The sequence below is a fragment of the Epinephelus lanceolatus genome, chromosome 19, assembly GCF_041903045.1.
Source record: "Epinephelus lanceolatus isolate andai-2023 chromosome 19, ASM4190304v1, whole genome shotgun sequence".
NCBI classification, from domain to species: domain Eukaryota; kingdom Metazoa; phylum Chordata; class Actinopteri; order Perciformes; family Serranidae; genus Epinephelus; species Epinephelus lanceolatus.
This window is the reverse complement of record NC_135752.1, coordinates 3,348,491-3,366,877: the sequence shown is the minus strand read 5'-3', so window position 1 is coordinate 3,366,877 and position 18,387 is coordinate 3,348,491. Positions and strand designations below refer to the sequence as shown.

Genomic DNA, 18,387 nt, shown 5'->3' with positions numbered 1-18,387 from the left:
AATTTAACAAAGGGCTGGATGACTTTAAAACAGATTATTTTTTCATAGTGTGGATTTCTGTAAGTAAAAAAAACACAAAAAGTACAGACAGGTTTTTAATTCATCATGGCATTCCTTCTGGAAAGCGCCAGATTGGGAACAGTTTTACTTTTCAGCATAGCGATCCCAAGCACACTGCTCATGCAGTAAAAGCATATATATAGAGAGAAAAACTGCTGATAAAACACTGACAGTCATGGATTGGCCTCCCCAGAGTCCAGACCTGAATATAACAGAGGCAGAATGGGATCACCTGAAGAGAGAAAGAAATAAAAGACAGCCCAAATCTAAAGAACAACTCTGGGAAGTGCTCAAAGCTGCGTGGTATATTATATCAGAGGATTACTTCAGAAAACATCAGGACCGGCTCCCCAAAAGAATTCAAGATGTGCTTAGTGCCAAGGGTGGTCACACTAAATACTGACATTTGCCTGGAAAGGCCATTTTGTTTTGGAAATTGTGTTTTTTATTTTGTGTATATTATATATATATATATATATATATATATATATATATATATATATATATCCAAAATGATCTGTTTGTGTCTTAATAAGAGGCTGAAAAAAACATATGGATGGTCATTAAAACTAAGACTTTTGCACAGTACTGTATATTGAAAGCTTTTGGAAACATAGCAGAGGAATGCATATCAACTACTTTAAAGTAATAAACAGACATAACAGTGGTGAATACACTGATAATATCTAAATTTATGAATCAAGTCATGATTTTTATTATGATTATTGGTGGAAAAAATAACCATACACATACCTTACATGTTGAGTGTCCGTTTATTCTGAGTCTTCACATTTGAATCCACACAAACTGGATGAAATTAATCATAATTCATATCTACACAGCATAAATAATCTGTTTGTTACCATCAACACTGGTAAAGATGATGTGACCTCTGAAACAGGCCCTATAAGCAGGCACCAAACAGATAATGTTACAACCATACCAGAAACGGTCACTGATGCTGCATGTTTTTGATGCTGCTGTGAGCAGGGCCAGAAGAGGCACAAACTCTGATGTTGCATTAAAAAGAATATCTGTACATTATTAGAGGAAATCTTTGTTTATAGTTCATACATGCTTATTGTAAGGCTTCTCAAGAACCTTGTCACCCTGTTATCAACTGTCCATACTCCTCTGTGTGCAAGTCTTGGAGCCAGTCCAGCGGTCAATAGGAACAGACACAGACCAATGCTGTTAATTTAAGGCTGATGTATTCCGCCCGAGACTCATCTCTTTTAACATTTGGTTCTTTGTTGACAGAAACTACTGTCAAATCAATGTCGATGATATACAGGAAAAATAATCTGAGACAAAACACAGAGAGAACAAAACAAGAATTTGCTGACATAAGATATGAAGTTGTTTGGTTCCATATGCTGCAATTCAATCTCCTGACCTTAAACTTCATCGATTAAAGTCCTTTGACATTAAGGCTTTAGTATGAATTAATATGCAACACTTCAGCCATTTGAATAAAACTGACAAGGATAGACAAGTGGAACAATGCAGTCCATATTCACATTCAATAAATCTGTAACAGTTCGGTGTAATGAAAAGAAACCAGTCAAACTGTCGCAATCACTGCCCAACAATGTAGTTTCACAACATAACACAAAACATATACACCTTGATGGTGCGATCTGTTTTTTTTTTTTTACTAAACCTTTACACAAAAATATATCATTGCACTGCTGCTGCTTGCAAACTTTTAATAAGGCAGAGCCAGGACAGCTCTGTGTATTTGGTAGGGATGCTCCAGACTCCTTGGTCCCTCGGCTATCAACCATCTCCTTTGCACTCTGTTCAGCGTTTGTAAAACTGGAGCAAAGTTGCATTATATCTCTAGGACAAATCAGGAACCTAAGATGCCTTGCACAGCATTATGAAGGAATGAAATACACAGACAAATCTTTTAATAGGACACAGGTTCTATTATACTTTGTTTCCAGTTTAGGTTTTAAGATTGTGTTCAAACAGTTGTTTTGGAGGTGGTGATTCAACATCATGGTTAATCTATATTACACAAAGAGGTGTTATATTTGTGGTTAACCCTCATTCATATAAATGGGGTGAACAAAATATTAAACACCTTCAGCATGACTATTCAAATCAACAGCAAGCACACATCACCAGACTGGACCTTGATGGAGGTCAGATTTATTGCAGTGGTGTTGTGTCAGACTGCATTTGTTCTAGGCAGAAGTGCGGCTCCTCCAATCAGAGTCCTGACCCGGGGATGGGGGTTGGGGTACACAACGTGTAGCCCGCAAAAAGCTGTGTAATGTGCAAATATCAACTCCTTGTATTTTGAAAGTCAGTGGCACAAATCAAACCTTTGACCCCCTCGCCACAATCGTCACTGACATGGACATGGAGGACTCCAGCCATGAAACTTTGCAGCCCGAAGATGGGGTGGCAGCTTACATCAAGTTCAAGACACCCAAGGAAGACCCTTTTTAGGTGGTGGAAGGAGCATGCTAAAATATTTAACTTTTTTTGGAAAAATTGACCCGTGCAGGACTCTGTCTCCGGTGAATTTGAGCCTGTTTGAGTTTGAGTTTCAAACTTGTCCCAACATATATATTTTAGTCAAATCTGAGAGGCTTGCACTAAAAAGCTATACAGTATCTTGCTGATTGTACTTTTAAGAATGACACTAGTTTAATGATTTTTTCTTTTAGGTGTCACTGGTGAAAGAAATGTCCAAATCCACTTATGCTGACAGCACTCTTCTGTGAGTTCTACTACTGAGCAACATTACAATGAGAAGAGCTCATAGACACTGAAGGATGACCACTGCAATTCCTTATGTTGTGATGACCACAATTTTAAACTACCTTACTGGGTACTCTATCTTTCTCCATTATAGTGAACAGTTACACTATGTGTTACTATACATGTGCGAGCAGTGAGACAGACACTACCTCTGGTTTTGCAGTAGATGTAGAAAAAGATAGGCTGCAACTGACAATCATATCCAATCTAACTACTCATCAACTCTGTAAAAAACATTTTAAAAACCAACAACAATTGAGACACTGAAACCAAGAATGTTTTTCCTTTTTGCTCGATAAATTAGTTGAATGACTAATTTATTAAACATTTACTGATAATCAACTTATCAATTAACCAACTATGTTTTATCAACAGAAAAAAATAAGTGTTAACAAGTATTTTTTAAAACATATGACCTATTATACTGTATGCTGCAGTACATCTCATGTGGTTTCTTAATAGACTGAAAATCAGAACAATTCTTTGGAAGGGGGAGTAAACATCATTTACTGGGTTTAGACATTTAATGGTAATAAAAGCAAATGGAATAATCCATCATTATGGATTACTCCATATTCCACTGGTGTTATCCAGAACAGCCTTAGTTGAACATGTATCTTTCCAACAGTGTATCTCTCTGCTTAAGGATTTTTTTTTTACCAAGTGTAAGACAGTTTACATGTTCTGTGCAGATGCATATCTCAGCTACAGCAGTCAACAACAGTTTAAAATGAGACTCCACCCACTATGTGCATGCTGAGAGAGGACTCTGAAGCCCTCTGGGTGGAGCATTACTTTGAGTCTTGAGTCCCGCTGTTCCTGATGTTTGGTCACATAATAAACCTGCAGAGTCCTGTAGAAAGCTGACCACATGCTTTCAATGAAAACTGTAGTACTGAACACAAACAGCAGAGCAGGGGTATGAACTCCATCTCATACTGGGGTGTTGTGGCAGCAGTAACACTACTTTAACACATTACTGATGAGGCCCACTTCTCTTCAATCTTTTAATCAGCAGGAGGCCTGCAGCCACATTAATTAATTAATATCCATTTCCTCTTCCTGTCACTGGCTGCCAGCTGCCAGGAGGAAGTCTGCTTGTTTAACTCAGTATCAGCAACACCCTATGCAAACATCTGCCTGTACTTCTCCCAAATATAACTGCCCATTTTGCACGAATGCAAGAGGATAATATGTACAAACATTAATATTGAAATAAAAGGACTGCTAAAACAAATCATTATTGTGTTCAAAATAGACCCTAGACTAGACAAATATAGTTTACTGTCTGACAGTATTACATGTAGATAATGGGAAGGCTACATGTAGCTGAGGAGTGGCTACAGCTGTCCACAGGCCTTCACAGAACACTGTACACTTTCATGACATGCTGCTCCAACCTAGTCAAATTCAATGAGTAATGATTTTGGAGGTGACGCCGTTGTCTCTTTCTAGCCTTCTGTCTTGTAGTGTTGTCTAGTTATTACAGTTTCTAAACTGTTGGACCTTGATACCTCTCAGAGGTAAGCAGAGTGCTCTCAGTTGCTGATGGCAGCCTCAGGGCCAGCAGTGGCTGCAGGGATGCGAGGCATTTTCTTGGCTGGACTGGGGATGTGCTGAAGGAGGAAAACAGACCATTAACATCATAACATAAACTGCTGGTTTATAAAGCACTTAATGGTTTAGGGTAAATAACATTTCTGATCCACTGCTCTGTTATCAGGGATGTGATTGGCAAAGGATTAAAAAAAAGCAGGAACATTTTACAGATCTGACCACCCCCACAACCACAGAATTGTATTAAGTCTGGCACCTTTGTTACATTCAAGATACACGCCCTAATTATTGTTGCAATATTATTGACCAAGTGGAAATCTGCTTCTGTCATCCTTTGTCTATCAGCCATCTAGATGTGGCTTTCCGTTTCGCAGCGGTGCCTGGACAGCGTGACGTGTGTGGTTGTGCTGCTGCCGTGGTCCTGCCAGATGCCTCCTGCTGCTGCTGTTATCATTAGTCATTAGTCATACTTCTACTGTTATTATACACATATGACTATTGTCACACATGTATACTGCCAGATATTAATACATGCTTTCAACATATTGTACCACAGTAGCCAGAACTATAACTATAATATTATTACTTTCAATGATGTTGTTGTAAGCTACTGTCATTACCTGCATCTCTCTCTCTGTCTCTCTCTCTGTCTCTCTCTCTCTCTCTCTGTCTCATTGTGTCATATGGATTACTGTTAATTTATTATGCTGATCTGTTCTGTACGACATCTATTGCACGTCTGTCCGTCCTGGAAGAGGGATCCCTCCTCAGTTGCTCTTCCTGAGGTTTCTACCGTTTTTTTTCCCCGTTAAAGGGTTTTTTTTGGGGAGTTTTTCCTGATCAGCTGTGAGGGTCCTAAGGACAGAGGGATGTTGTATGCTGTAAAGCCCTGTGAGGCAAATTGTGATTTGTGATATTGGGCTTTATAAATAAAATTGATTGATTGATTGATTGATTTCCTGCTAACTTTGAATCACTCTCAACTAACCTTGCCCAGCCACAGTCAGACAGCTGATACAGAGGACAGGGATAGATTTCCGTTAGGCAAATAATATTGCCATTTATTTACAAATAAAGAATAAATCACCTTTGTCCACACATTATTCTTGTGTGTAACAAGTTAACAAATAAGGTTAACTATAATTTAAAAAAAACATTTCAAATAATTTAAGTGAAATGTATCTACACAAAGGCAAATATATCTTTCTTCATTTATCCATTGTTCACGCTCAATCTTTAATCACGTCTCAAACAAACAGAAGCACACGGCTAATTATTATGCAAAATGACATCATCAGACATTAAGCTTTGCTGTCAGACCTAACTGTTGGACATTTAATCAGCAATCCTTCCCTGGTTGACATTATGTAGCATTCCATGCAGCAGTTATAAGCACGACCTACTCATATTTCTTCATGGACACATGGTGCAATGTGTTTTGGACACAGGCTAAAGAGTACAGTAACACAATACACTAATTTGTCACCTGGGGAGAAAATACCAGACTCATTTAAATAAAATCACTGCATTTTGTGAGTTGCAGAGTTAAGGGTAACTTTATAAACTTTGTCAAATGCTGTCTTCCCGAAAATTGTCTCCTCTTGTAAATTACAAGACATTACAAGTTACTGTAATTTTCCACTTTGTATAACACTGAAATTACTGCCACGTGGTTATATGCTTGAGCGCAGCAGTACACTTACAGTTTACATCCATGTCTTTCAAAACATGGGTGCTTCATACACATCTTCTCCCTAACAGCACAGAAGATCTAAACAATTAGCACAGTTTCAAGGTGGACACCTAAGATAAGTGTCACCAATTCAGTATCTCACCAAATGTCTCCCCTTCTGTTACTGAGATGTGATGTTCAGTAGTGGCCAAGAAAGTGTTTTTGCAGAACATTATGTCATCAAAGTAAAGCTGACCTTTGACTGTTTGGATAGAAAATGTTAGCACTTTATCATTTTATCCTGTTAAGACATTTATGTGACATTTTGTCATAATTAGCATACAAATTCTTGAATTATGGCCAAAAACATGTAATGTGAGATTACCTTGACCTTTGACCACTAAATTCTAATCAGTTCATTTGAGTCCAAGTGGACGTTTGCGCCAAATTTCAAGGCCTTCTTGCATTATTGGATTCAGAAGAATGACAGACGCAAGGTCACAATGACCTTGACATTTAATCATCAAATTCTTGTCAGTTTATTGCCAAGGCTACGTGGACAGTGGGGGGGCTTGTGTGTCATGACATGTCAGCTTCATTAAAGGCATAGCTGCAAATTAAAGCAACAACAGATGTAAAAACACACAGACACAATACATCTGTGATCAGTTCCCTGATTTAATTTTAACAATTGGTTCAATCTTTTCCTTCAATCTTTTTCCTCTTTTCCAATTTCATGGTGTATCGATTTGTAGAACAAGTTGGTAGAACAGTAAGAACAAGAGGCTGCACTGCAACGCGCAAATCACTCCTTCTCCTGGCTGCCTGCACTTTCCCTGTCCTCACGGCTGCAACTTGCGCTCTCTTCATCTACTCTATAAAACAAAAAATGGGACAAAAGGGGTGTATTTAGTAGTTTGTGTGTAGGATAACAGCAACAAAACTGTAAATTCACTTCAGCTACCTCCTAGGAAGACTGGATTGTGGAGGCCTGTCACTGGCATATTTGGCGGAGGATTTCACTGCTGCCAGCACTCTTGTCTTTCCTAGGATTAATTTGTGGAAGTCTGCACAGCTCATCTGTAAATTCATCTTCACTTTGATTTTGCAGTGGACCAGGTTAAATGAGCATCGGTTTCTCACATCAGTCAAGGCACCTTTCATGATGATTTCACCCGCTCCGAGTAAGCGTTGCTCACAGGGATGCTCAGGACCAAAGACAGACCTGCTCTTTAGCGCTTGGGTCCAAAGCTCACCTACAGGGTGACACTGTGTTTCCAGGTGAGGCAAGACCTCTTTCAGGACACAGCTCTCATTGTAGAGCTCAACCATGTCGAGATCCTCTTCCATCTGAAGGGCGGATACAGCTGCGGTCACTTGCCAGTAGCTGATTTCTTGTTTTTCCTTGAGGTTGAAACACTGGATGTTGAATAGGTGCCCAGTTTCAGAGAAGTCAAACCATTTCTCAAGGTATTGCTCCGTGATATCATAGAATCTGATAAAGTCTCTCTGGAGCCTGTCAACACTAGAAGCAACGGAGGAGGCGAAGACATGGTCAACTTTTGCTCCAAAGAAAACATCTTTTTGCGCTGCTGGAGTTTGGTTCAGAGGCCTTTCATCAGTGCATACACTTCAACCTAGGTGAAACGGTCACTCTCAAGGCTTAGCACAGTATCAGAAAAAATCTTCAGAGTGTTTTGCAAGAAGAGGAGAGTGGCCCCCAGCTCGCTGCAGCGCATCCCAGATGACACAGGGGCTCAGCGACAAGAAGTAGCTGCACACAGCTGGCCAGGTGTTGACAAGTCTGTTAATTGCAGGGAGCAGGCTCAACCAACGTGTTGGGACATGGCGTAACAAGGTAAGGTACTTCATGTCAACAAATTCAAACGTTTCTTTGAGGGTGGCCACTCTCTTGGCAGAACAGCTGAAATGATTGCATGTTTTAATCACTATAGTCTCCACATCTGTTTTCAGTGCATTGCTGGCAGGTTTTACTGCATTGTGGATTATGTGAGCTGGGCAGTTTGCAGGCAGGATCTTGCTGTTGTGTTGTTTCAGATTTTGGTAAACGGAGTGTTTTCTGCCGTAATTCACAGCCACAATATCAGCCGAGAAGGCCGAGATGTTACGGATGCTGAGTTTGTGTTCCTTTAACTTCTGCAGTAAGGTGTGTGTGACAGCATCTGAGTCCTAAGCTGCCTGTTCAAAGAAATCCAGAACCCTGTTTTGGATACCTTGCTCGGGCGTCCAGAATCTTACAGAGAGGGGGAATGTTTTCACATTGCCTTTATTAGAGGCATCAGTTGCAATAGAAAAGTACATGTCTTCTGACTCAAGGCTCTGGGTGAAGTCAGATGCGAGGGGTGCCAGTATATTTGTGACAAGTGCTTCTGATTTTGTGCGACCACAGCTGATGTGTTTAGCTATAATGGAATCAGTGTACAGTTTTGGTGTTAACTTCATAGCACAGTCAAGCGTTCTGTATGACTGCTGGTTGGTCACACAGTGGAACACGGAGGTCAGTTCAGCAGCAGCTATTTTATTGTACATGGAGTCATCCTCCCGCTTAAAGACGGATAAGACCAACGTGTTGGTCTGTACAGTTGTGCTGTTACTGATATGTTGTTTGCTGCTAGCATGTAGCCTGATGTTCAACTCCCCTCCGTGCAAAATGCCAAATTCTTTTTGACAAACTTTGCAAAACGCTTTGTTTGTATCTCGTAAGGCTGCAGTAAGCCTGGGGTATTTCCCTCCCCACTCCTCCCAGTACCTGCAGAGACGTTTGCGCTTTTTAGCTGCCTTTTCATCAGGTCCTGTGTCACCAGACTCCATGTTGTCACCAACGAATGAATGAAAATTATTTGATTATCAAGTCGTGCCACTGCTGTACACAATTTAAAAACTACAACGCCCATAATTCATGTAACTGTTGCAGCCAATGTGCAGCCGGCGGGAGCTGCAGGACTCAACCACCATGATCAGTTTTTAATGTTTTATCAGGCAAAAACTACTCCACACTCTGCTCTAGTGTAATTTTCAGGACAATTAGGGCAGGATTCGGGACAACTGCTTGGATATCGGGACTATCCCGAATTTTTTCAGAATATTATATAACAACAATAACAAACTTTCTGGCTATCTAACACGAGACTAAGCTAGTTTGTGTCACACTATCATTGTAAACAATTTAGCTGGTTACAGTGCAATGCAAAGTTTGTTAGCTGTAACTTGTATTACTTATGCTCTGCGTGTATCATCTTCATGAGCGTGAGAGGATGTTTGAGCCACTGCATCCCTTTTTAAACCAGTAAAAAAAAAAAATCTTAGTATATCCATGAATGATGGATATTATTCACTAACTTACACTTACACTAACTGTGTAAGCTTAGCACTGCTATCTTATTGTCAGACCGATCAGCCAATGAGAGATGAGTATTTCTTCAAATTTTCCAATACATGTTATAAACGGAAATTATACTGAACTGATAAATTCAGTGTTACTACATTTCCTCAGCACTATTCAAATCAGTAGGACATCATTTATGTCATATTCACCACGCTGCTTTGCTCTAATGGAAAGAATGCTTTCATTTGCAGTAATTAGCAGTCATTCTTTTATGCTTTATGTTTTATGCAGAATATTATGATGACACAGTAAGGTTGATCTTTGGTATATAAAATGTCATCCATTCATTATTATATCCCATTAGACATTTGTGTGATGTTTTGTCATGATGAACCTAATAATTCTTAAATTGTGGCCAAAACATGGTTCGTGAAGTCACAATGACTTTGACCTTTGACCACCAAAATCAAATTAGTTCATTGCTCATTCCAAGTAAACGTTGGTGCAAAATCTGAAGAAATTCCCCTTTTCTTGAGATATTGTATTCAAGAATGAGAAAGACGCAAGGTCATAGTGACTTTAATCTTTGACTGCCAAAATCTAATCGGTTCATCCTGGAGTCCAAGAGAATGTTTGTGCCAGATTTAAAGAAATTCCTTCAAGGCATTCTTTGAGATATGCATTCACAAAAATGGGACAGACTTCTGTACAGACGGACAACCCAAAAATATAATGCCTCCAGCTACAGCTATCACTGGTGCAGACGTATCAAAAAGATAATCTTTGGGTCTGCTGCATCAGTTTTTATCTTGTTTTTTTTTTTTTAAACTCTCCATTGTTGTTACAGTGTAATGATATGTTTTTCTTTTTGGAGAAAAAAAAACACAAAACAAAAAAACAAAATATCAAAACAGGAGAAACTTGAAATAATCTGTGAAAAAGAATATTTGTGTTCACAAGAAATGATCAGTACAATGTAACACTGTTGTACTGATGGAAATAGCGCTGAGGAAATGTACAGAATACTGGATTTTCCGTTTAAGCTATCACAGTAATTCCACTCCTCCTCAATGATCTGACTTTTAGTTGAAAATGTATTGAATAAAAACATTTTATCCTTATTATCTTCTTAAAACAGAATTATCCTTTGCTTAAATCGACACACAAGGTTAGATTAGACACATTTCTCAGACTAGACTCCCACATGTACATCAACTGTTTTTACTATGCACTGGTCATACACTACATTTGCAGATATAAAGGCTGTGTATAAAATTTTGTGATCTACTTTTAATACAGTGTTGAACGTAGGAAACTCTGTCCTAACATTTATTGATCTTGTACCTCATTAGCAGTGCTGGAGCGAACAAGTTCTGGCTCTGCTGCCAGGTCATCATCCAGAGGTCTTCGAGCGTATTCCCTGCGGTGTTTGTCATCCACTCGTGTGAGGTACCATGTACCTGGGAAAAGATCCTCCACTGAGCTTCGGGGGACGTAGCTGGCTGTGTGGATGGATTGAAAAAAAAAATGAATACAATAATGCAAGCAGTGAGAGATGCAGGATTCTACGTATCAAATCAAATCCTGTGTGAGATTAATTCTGAGTGCCGACATCATCTCACCAGAGTTTGGGCCAGTGCAAAGACTGATAAATGCATTTGTACTTTTTGACAGTGTGCTTTGATGGTGTTTGTAATTGTTAGTCAGCTATAGATTCAGTATTTAGAATTGGACTGTTTTGGCCAGAACCAAAACAGTCCAATTCTAAATACTGAATCTATAGCTTAATCCAGACTGTAAACTCCCCAGGGCTGCGTTGGAGTAGCGTTGAGCTCTCTGTCGAGGAGGGCATTCCACCTCCTCAGGCTCAGCCAAGGCTAATGAATCAGGTGAGGGAAAAACTGTCACCATATATATTTAATTTCTAGTCAAATTATCTTATTAAGATATACTAATATAAGATATAATCATATGACAAGGGACATGTTTTTCATCTTAGGTCCATCTCCATCCTCTGCTCCATCCACTGTGCCCACTGTCCCCTCTGTGTGTGCTACAACCTCAGCTCTACCTGGTAAGTTAACAACAAAACAGCCTTTGTAATTGCTCAGTGTACTGCAGAACATTCTGAGATTAATCATTTTTAATATTAGACATAATCATATGAAAAGGGACATGTTTTTAGACAAATGGATATTATTTCAAAACTTCAAGCAATTTTCAGTTGTTCCACTGGCAGATTGTTTTCTTATTACAAGCTATAGCTGTACTATTTTACTTAGAAAATAAGCAGCATAATTTTCAAGTGTAATATGACATCTAACATGACTAGCTTTTGTTGTTGTTTTTCATCTTAGGTCCATCTCCATCCTTTGATCCATCCACTGTGCCCACTGTCCCCTCTGTGTTGCAGTTTATTTAAAACAAAAAATAATAAAGCAGATTGTGTTTACAATAAATGACTGGTTTATTTTGTTACTTTTAGTTGGCCTAGATGACATTTGGTATCCCACTTAGTACTATATCACTTTGAATATTAAGTGTAAATCAACCCCAGGCTGCTCTTGTAGCTGAATTTGCTACCATTTCGTTTTATGTATTGATTCTCTGTGTGGCCAGTAGGGGGAGTTGCTGACTTTGCCAAATATTAATTGAAAGATTTTTCAGCAAGTTTGCAAATCTGCTGTCTGCTTCCATGGCCTTAATCACTGTGGATTACAATCTAACTACAACAAAAAGTTTTCACATCTAGTTTTACAAGTGATGACAGAGTAGAACATGAAATAACTTACAGCAGGTGTGTGAATGATCAATAATCATTATTATTGGCAGTAATAGAGGGCCCCAAAATCAAATTTTGCTTAGGGCCCCATGGAGGCTTGGGCCGGCCCTGAATGGGAGAGAGGTCTGGACTGTAGGAAGGTCAGTCTAGGACCTCTAGGTCCCTTTTACAACGAAGCCACATTGTTGGAACATACAGAATGTGGCTTGGCATTGTGCTGCTAGAATAAACAGGGACATCCCTGGAAAAGATGTTGAGATGGCAGCACGCTGCTCTAAGACTAGTATGTGCCTTTCAGCATTAATGGAGTCTTCACAGATGTACAAGGTAGCCATTCTATTGACACAAACACATCGCCATACCATCACAGATGCTGCCTTTGAATTTGTGCTGATAACAATGTGGATGGTCCGTTTCCTCTTTAGCTCAGACGACACGATGTCTATCATTTCCTAAAACAATTTGGACCAGCCACCATGAAATGTGGACTTGTCAAGATCACAGCACACTTTTCCACTTTGTGTCAGTCCATCTCAGATGAGCTTGGGCCCAGAGAAGTTAGCTGTGTTTCTGGATGTTGTTGATATATGGCTTTCACTTTGCATGGTAGAGTCTTAACTTGAATTCGCAGATTCAGCAACAAACTGTGTTTACCAACAATGGTTTTCCAAAGTGTTCCCAGGCCCATGCAGTAATATGCTTCATATAATCCAGTCAGTTTTAATGCCTAAGGAGTCAAAAGTCATGGGCATTCAATGTTAATGGATAATTCTGTGAAGAGAAGAGTTTATTCAAGAGAGGAGCTTTTTTCGTTGAAACGGAGCAAGTCTGGAGGACACCATCCTATTCCAGCTGAGATGAAGAGGTGTTTTCGTGGTTGTCATGCTGGTGCAAAGGTGAAGGCTTGGAAAGGGAGATATAAGCCCTTTCTGCCATTAGTCATCATGGGAAATGTCAACTCTCTGCCCAACAAGAGTGATGAACTGGAGATACTGGTGAAGACTCAAAGTATACAGTGAGTGCAGTCTCATGTGTTTTACGGAAACATGGTTGAATCAAAACATCTCAGACTCCAACGTGGATCTACCTGGCTTCACTCTCATACGATCGGACAGAGACTCTAAAGCTAGTGGCAAGAAAAAAGGTGGGGGCCTGGCTTTATTTGTGAACCAGAGATGGTGCAGTCCTGCACATATTATTGTCAAGGAGAAGATGTGTTGTCCAGATATTGAACTTTTGGCAGTTGGTATGAGGCCATATTATGTACCAAGAGAATTCAGTCATATCATAACAATACTTGTGTACATCCCACACAAGGCAACTGCTGAAGTTCCATGTGAAGTTCTCCATGAACTTGTTGCTAAGATACAGACTAAACATCCTGAGGCACTATTGATAATATCAGGAGAGTTCAACCATGTTTCCCTCTCCTCTCACCTGACTGGATTTACACAGTCTGTTAACTGTCCAACCAGAGAAAATAAAACCCTTGATCTGCTGTATACCAATGTCAAAGAAGCTTGCAGAGCCACTGCCTTACCACCACTGGGCAGGTCAGATCACAACTTGGTTCTTCTGCAGACATGTTACAAACCCCGAGTGTGGAGGCAGCCTGCAACTATACTCAGTCAGGAAATGGACACCAGAGGCTACTGAGGCTCTAAGAGACTGCTTTGAATGCACAGACTGGGATGTGCTGCTGGAAACAGAGGAGAACATCATGGACTTTGATAGACAGTTTGACTGTTTTACTGATTACATCAACTTCTGTAGAGACACAGTCATACCTACAAAGACTGTACGCTGTTTCCACAATAACAAACCTTGGATTACCAGTGATATAAAGGCAATCCTCAATGAGAGGAAGGCAGCTTTTAGAGATGGTGACAAAGCACAGCTCAAACAAGTGCAACATGAGTTGAAGAAGAGACTTAAGATGGCAAAGGTGGAATACAAAAAGAAACTGGAGAGGAATCTACAACAGAGCAAAATCCGTGAAATGTGGAGAGGAGTCAACACCATGTCTGGTTACAACAACAAGAAAAGACAGCCAGTGGTGGGTGATGCAGAAAGAGCTGATGAACTCAATCAGTTCTTCAATAGATTCAGTACTTCGCACATCATGAAGACCTTGGAGCGGCTGATTCTACGCCTACTGAGACTTGAGGTCAAAGACAAAATCGACCCCCTGCAGTTTGCATACAAACAACACATTGGAGTGAACGATGCTGTCCTCTACATGCTTCACCGTGCCCTAGCTCATCTGGAGGAACCTGGCGCTTATGTGAGAATCATGTTCTGTGATTTTTCAAGCACATTCAACACCATCCAACCCAACATACTCAAAAACAAGCTCACAGAGATAGCAGTGGATCCTTCCTTTATCTCCTGGATCACAGATTACCTGACAGGAAGACCACAGTATGTCAGGTTGGGGAACTGTGTTTCTGGGACATTAATGAGCAGCATGGGGGCTCCACAAGGGACTGTCCTGGCTCCATTCCTGTTCACACTGTACATGGTGGACTTCAAATACAACTCTGAGTCCTGCCACATCCAGAAACACTCGGACGACACTGCTATTGTGGCGTGTATCAGGAATGGGCAGGGGTCTGAATATAGGGACCTGAAAAAAGCCTTCAGTGAGTGGAGTCACAAGAACTGTCTCCTCCTGAACACCTCAAAGACAAAATGAAATGATCATAGATTTCCGCAGGTCCAAGCCCCCTCTTCAGCCAGTGAATACCTGTGGGGTGGACATTGAGGTGGTGCCAAGCTATAAGTATCTAGGTGTACACCTGGATAATAAGTTGGACTGGTCCCTAAACACAGATGCTCTCTACAAAAAGGGGCAGAGCCGCCTCTTTTTCTTGAGGAAGCTCAGATCTCTCGACATCTGTAGTAAGATGCTGCAGATGTTTTATCAGTCTGTGGTGGCAAGTGTGTTGTTTTATGCTGCAGTCTGCTGGGGAGGAAGCATCAGACACAAAGATGCAAGGCGGCTGGACAAACTAGTCAAAAGAGCTGGCTCTGTGATTGGAGTCAGGTTGGACACACTGGAGGAGGTGGTGGAGAGATGCACACTGAAGATGTTCGAGGCCATCGTGAACAACCCAGATCATCCACTCCACAACACCTTGATGGACCAAAAAAACTGTGGTGGACGGCTCCTCTCTCTTCGATGCAGGACGGAGAGATACAGAAGATCCTATATCCTATTTAATCTGTAACCAGTTAACCTGTATACCTGTGGAATGTTCCTAATAGGCTTGTGCCAGTTTGAAAATTTTCTAGCTGACTAAAGACTAAACAAAACACTTGTAGGCTCCTCCACTTCATTTATAAACAAACATAAATCTCATTAAGTTGTCATAATGCATGTTACAATGCAAGATAAGTTGAATATAGTCCCTTGACACACCGCTGATGTGAAAAGCTTTTTTTTTTCCCCTGGTTTATCCGGTACACGCGAATTAAACCGGGTGGAACTCTTAAACCAGACCGAACCGGTTAAACTGGAAATCGGCACAAGCCTAGTTCCCAACTGTTTTTTGTGAGTATTCCACAACTTTTCCAGTCTTTTGTTGTTACTTTTTGGTGACGCATTGCAGGCTTCAAATTCAGAATAAGAGTATATTTTACAAAAAGCAATAAAGTTTATGAGTTTGAACATTAAATATCTTGGGATGAAATGTTGAGTTGACTTTGATATAATTTTAAAAACCAAGTAAATTATTCACTGCTTTTCATATTGAAAGTCAGATGGAATACAGATATAAAAGATGGGATGGTCTGTTCTGTGAAAACTGTATGAGATGCGTGAAATATTCTACATGAGCTGGTTAAAAATGGTTGGAAAGACAAACAAATTTTGAGGATGGTTAAGACATGTTACTGGAGTACTGTCACAATCTTAATGGACAGGTTACATTGTATAATGTCAAGTAAATAAAGTAAGCTAATGTTAAAGATCTAGCTAACCAGCTAGCTAATGCATAGCTACATCAAGTAGACATCAAGTCAGGTAAACGTCAGCCAGGTTTGCTTCTTCCTTTTTTCTGTGGTAACATTAAAGAGATTTGGAAAAGGAGAGAAAGCTTGGTTGGTCCTATTCCGTCGATGACATCATCGCACCTGCCTCAGTGTGAAAATGGCTGCGAGCACAGAGACAGCGGAGCAAGAGGAGCTGGTTCATGTCCGTGATTTAGCGTAGCACGTGCAACATGTGTTGCTGGAGAACTTGTGAGTGAGTGAGTTAATGTTTTATGAACAGCCCCGGACTTCTCAGACTCTTTTAGCGACTTACCGCTCAGAGGGAACTCATTCAGTGTCTCCTCTGGCAGCAGCACAGCGTCTCTCCCTCTCCTCTCTCGCCGTGCGCACACCGGAGTTGGTTTTCGGCAAGAGAGTTTGTCATAAACCTTTGGTAATGTAAACCTATGTGACGCTAGGGGCTCCACAAAAAACTCCATATGTGAATGTGTGATAGTTGTGGTATCATAGCAGCCTGTCACAGGTTACAGCGTGATGATTAGAGGAGAAATGGCAGAGCATAAAGGTCCAGGTGGAAAAAACACAACTCAGTCATTTAGGATTTTGCTAAAAGAAGGAAATTACCTTTTGATATAGATCCCAGGGGACATTTTGCACCATAGAGTACTGGGTTTTAATTTTGAGTTTTGAGTTTTTCTACATTCTGCACAATAAATGCTCTAAAAAATACATTATATCTTTGCTTTTGTTGTTGTTGTTTTTTTATCAATTTAGCTTTGCTAAGGGACTACAAAACCCATTCAGAAACACTTCTATTATAACTTTTACACTTACATTTATACCACGATATATACCGTTACCGAGAAGGGATTTGATTTATACCGTGATATAAATTTTAGGTCATACCGCCCAGCCCTACTTACAACATATGCTACCACAATTACTTTTATCATTATTGTAATATTATTACTAAAATTAATGTTATTGTAGCTATTGTCATTACTGTCTGCCCTGCATCTCAGTCTCTCTGTCAATTTCTCTCTCTGTCCCTCCCTCTCCCTATGTATCACTTTGTCATATGGATTACAGCAACTTTATTGTGTTGATCTGTTATGTACGACATCTATTGCACGCCTGTCTGTCCTGGAAGAGGGATCCCTCCTCAGTTGCTCTTCCGGAGGTTTCTACAATTTCTTTTTCCCCCTACAAGGGTCTAAAGGACAGAGGGATGTCGTATGCTGTAAAGCCCTCTGAGGCTAATTGTGATTTATGATATTGGGCTTTATAAATAAAATTGAATTGCAAAAATATTAAAGTATAAATGAATGTTCTATTTTTTTTTTCTTTGGAAACTGTGCATCAGATGGTTTATGCCTCCACATCAGCCTGATAATGGACACCTCATCAGGCATTATCCCTTACTCGACTATGCACCCCAAAAAACTTTAATGTGTTTAAAAAAAAAATAGCACCCAGACAGCTTAATCCCCTTCTAATTTCTGACAGACTTGCAATTGTCAGTGTAAATAACCAATTAGACTGGCAGAATCAGACATGAGCAGCAGTGACAGCAGAGTCATACCTAAGTGATGTGTCTCCTCTCTCAGCTTCATGTTCTCAGAGAAGACAGCAGGTGACACCTTCTTCCTTGAGTCCAGTCTGACCTTCAGGTCACTTAGGCTGGAAACAAGTTTGTCCAGACCAGATCCTGAAACAAACAGTCAACAAATCACATGGAAAAACACACTATTATTCGTCTCTAAAATTTTATAATGAGTATACATTCTAATTTCATCCACATCACACAACTGAATTGAACCATTGTTGACTTACCGGGTGTGTGGTCTTGAGTAACTCTGAGAGAATACAGAGTAGCAGCAAATCCTGAACCATAGGAGAAAACGCCAATCCTCTCTCCTGCTATCTGTGAAGGTGTGTGTCTACAACACAGGCAGCAAATACTTTCCTTATATACTACAACACCAAGATTTTTCAACTATTTTAATCAGCCATGCCAAGATTTAGAGTAGTAATTTTGCAGATCAAAAGTGGTTAGCTTGCAGTGACTTCTGTTAATCTACAACAAACTCCAGTAATAAATTACTGTTGTGTGAAGATCTCACCAATAATATTGAAATACACGCTTCTGGAGGACACACACACACACACACACACACACACACAGAACATTCGCACTACATC

The 18,387-nt window shown here is 40.1% G+C and overlaps 1 protein-coding gene across 2 annotated transcripts in view; it reads right to left on the bottom strand.

Moving 5' to 3' along the window:
• Positions 1–814: 814 nt before the first annotated feature.
• Positions 815–18,387, bottom strand: part of hmgcs1 (3-hydroxy-3-methylglutaryl-CoA synthase 1 (soluble)) — a 30,496-nt gene continuing 12,923 nt past the window's right edge. Inside the window, exons 7-10 of one of the 2 annotated variants that reach the window (XM_078162227.1) lie at positions 18,019–18,125; positions 17,768–17,893; positions 10,755–10,912; positions 815–4,451 (exon numbers count right to left, since the gene is read on the bottom strand). In XM_078162227.1, the coding sequence (XP_078018353.1) occupies positions 4,374–4,451; positions 10,755–10,912; positions 17,768–17,893; positions 18,019–18,125 (469 nt within the window). In that variant the 3' untranslated portion in view covers positions 815–4,373. Of the gene's footprint in view, positions 4,452–6,796; positions 6,940–10,754; positions 10,913–17,767; positions 17,894–18,018; positions 18,126–18,387 lie in introns of those variants that run through there. The other variant, XM_078162228.1, reaches the window with a different exon arrangement.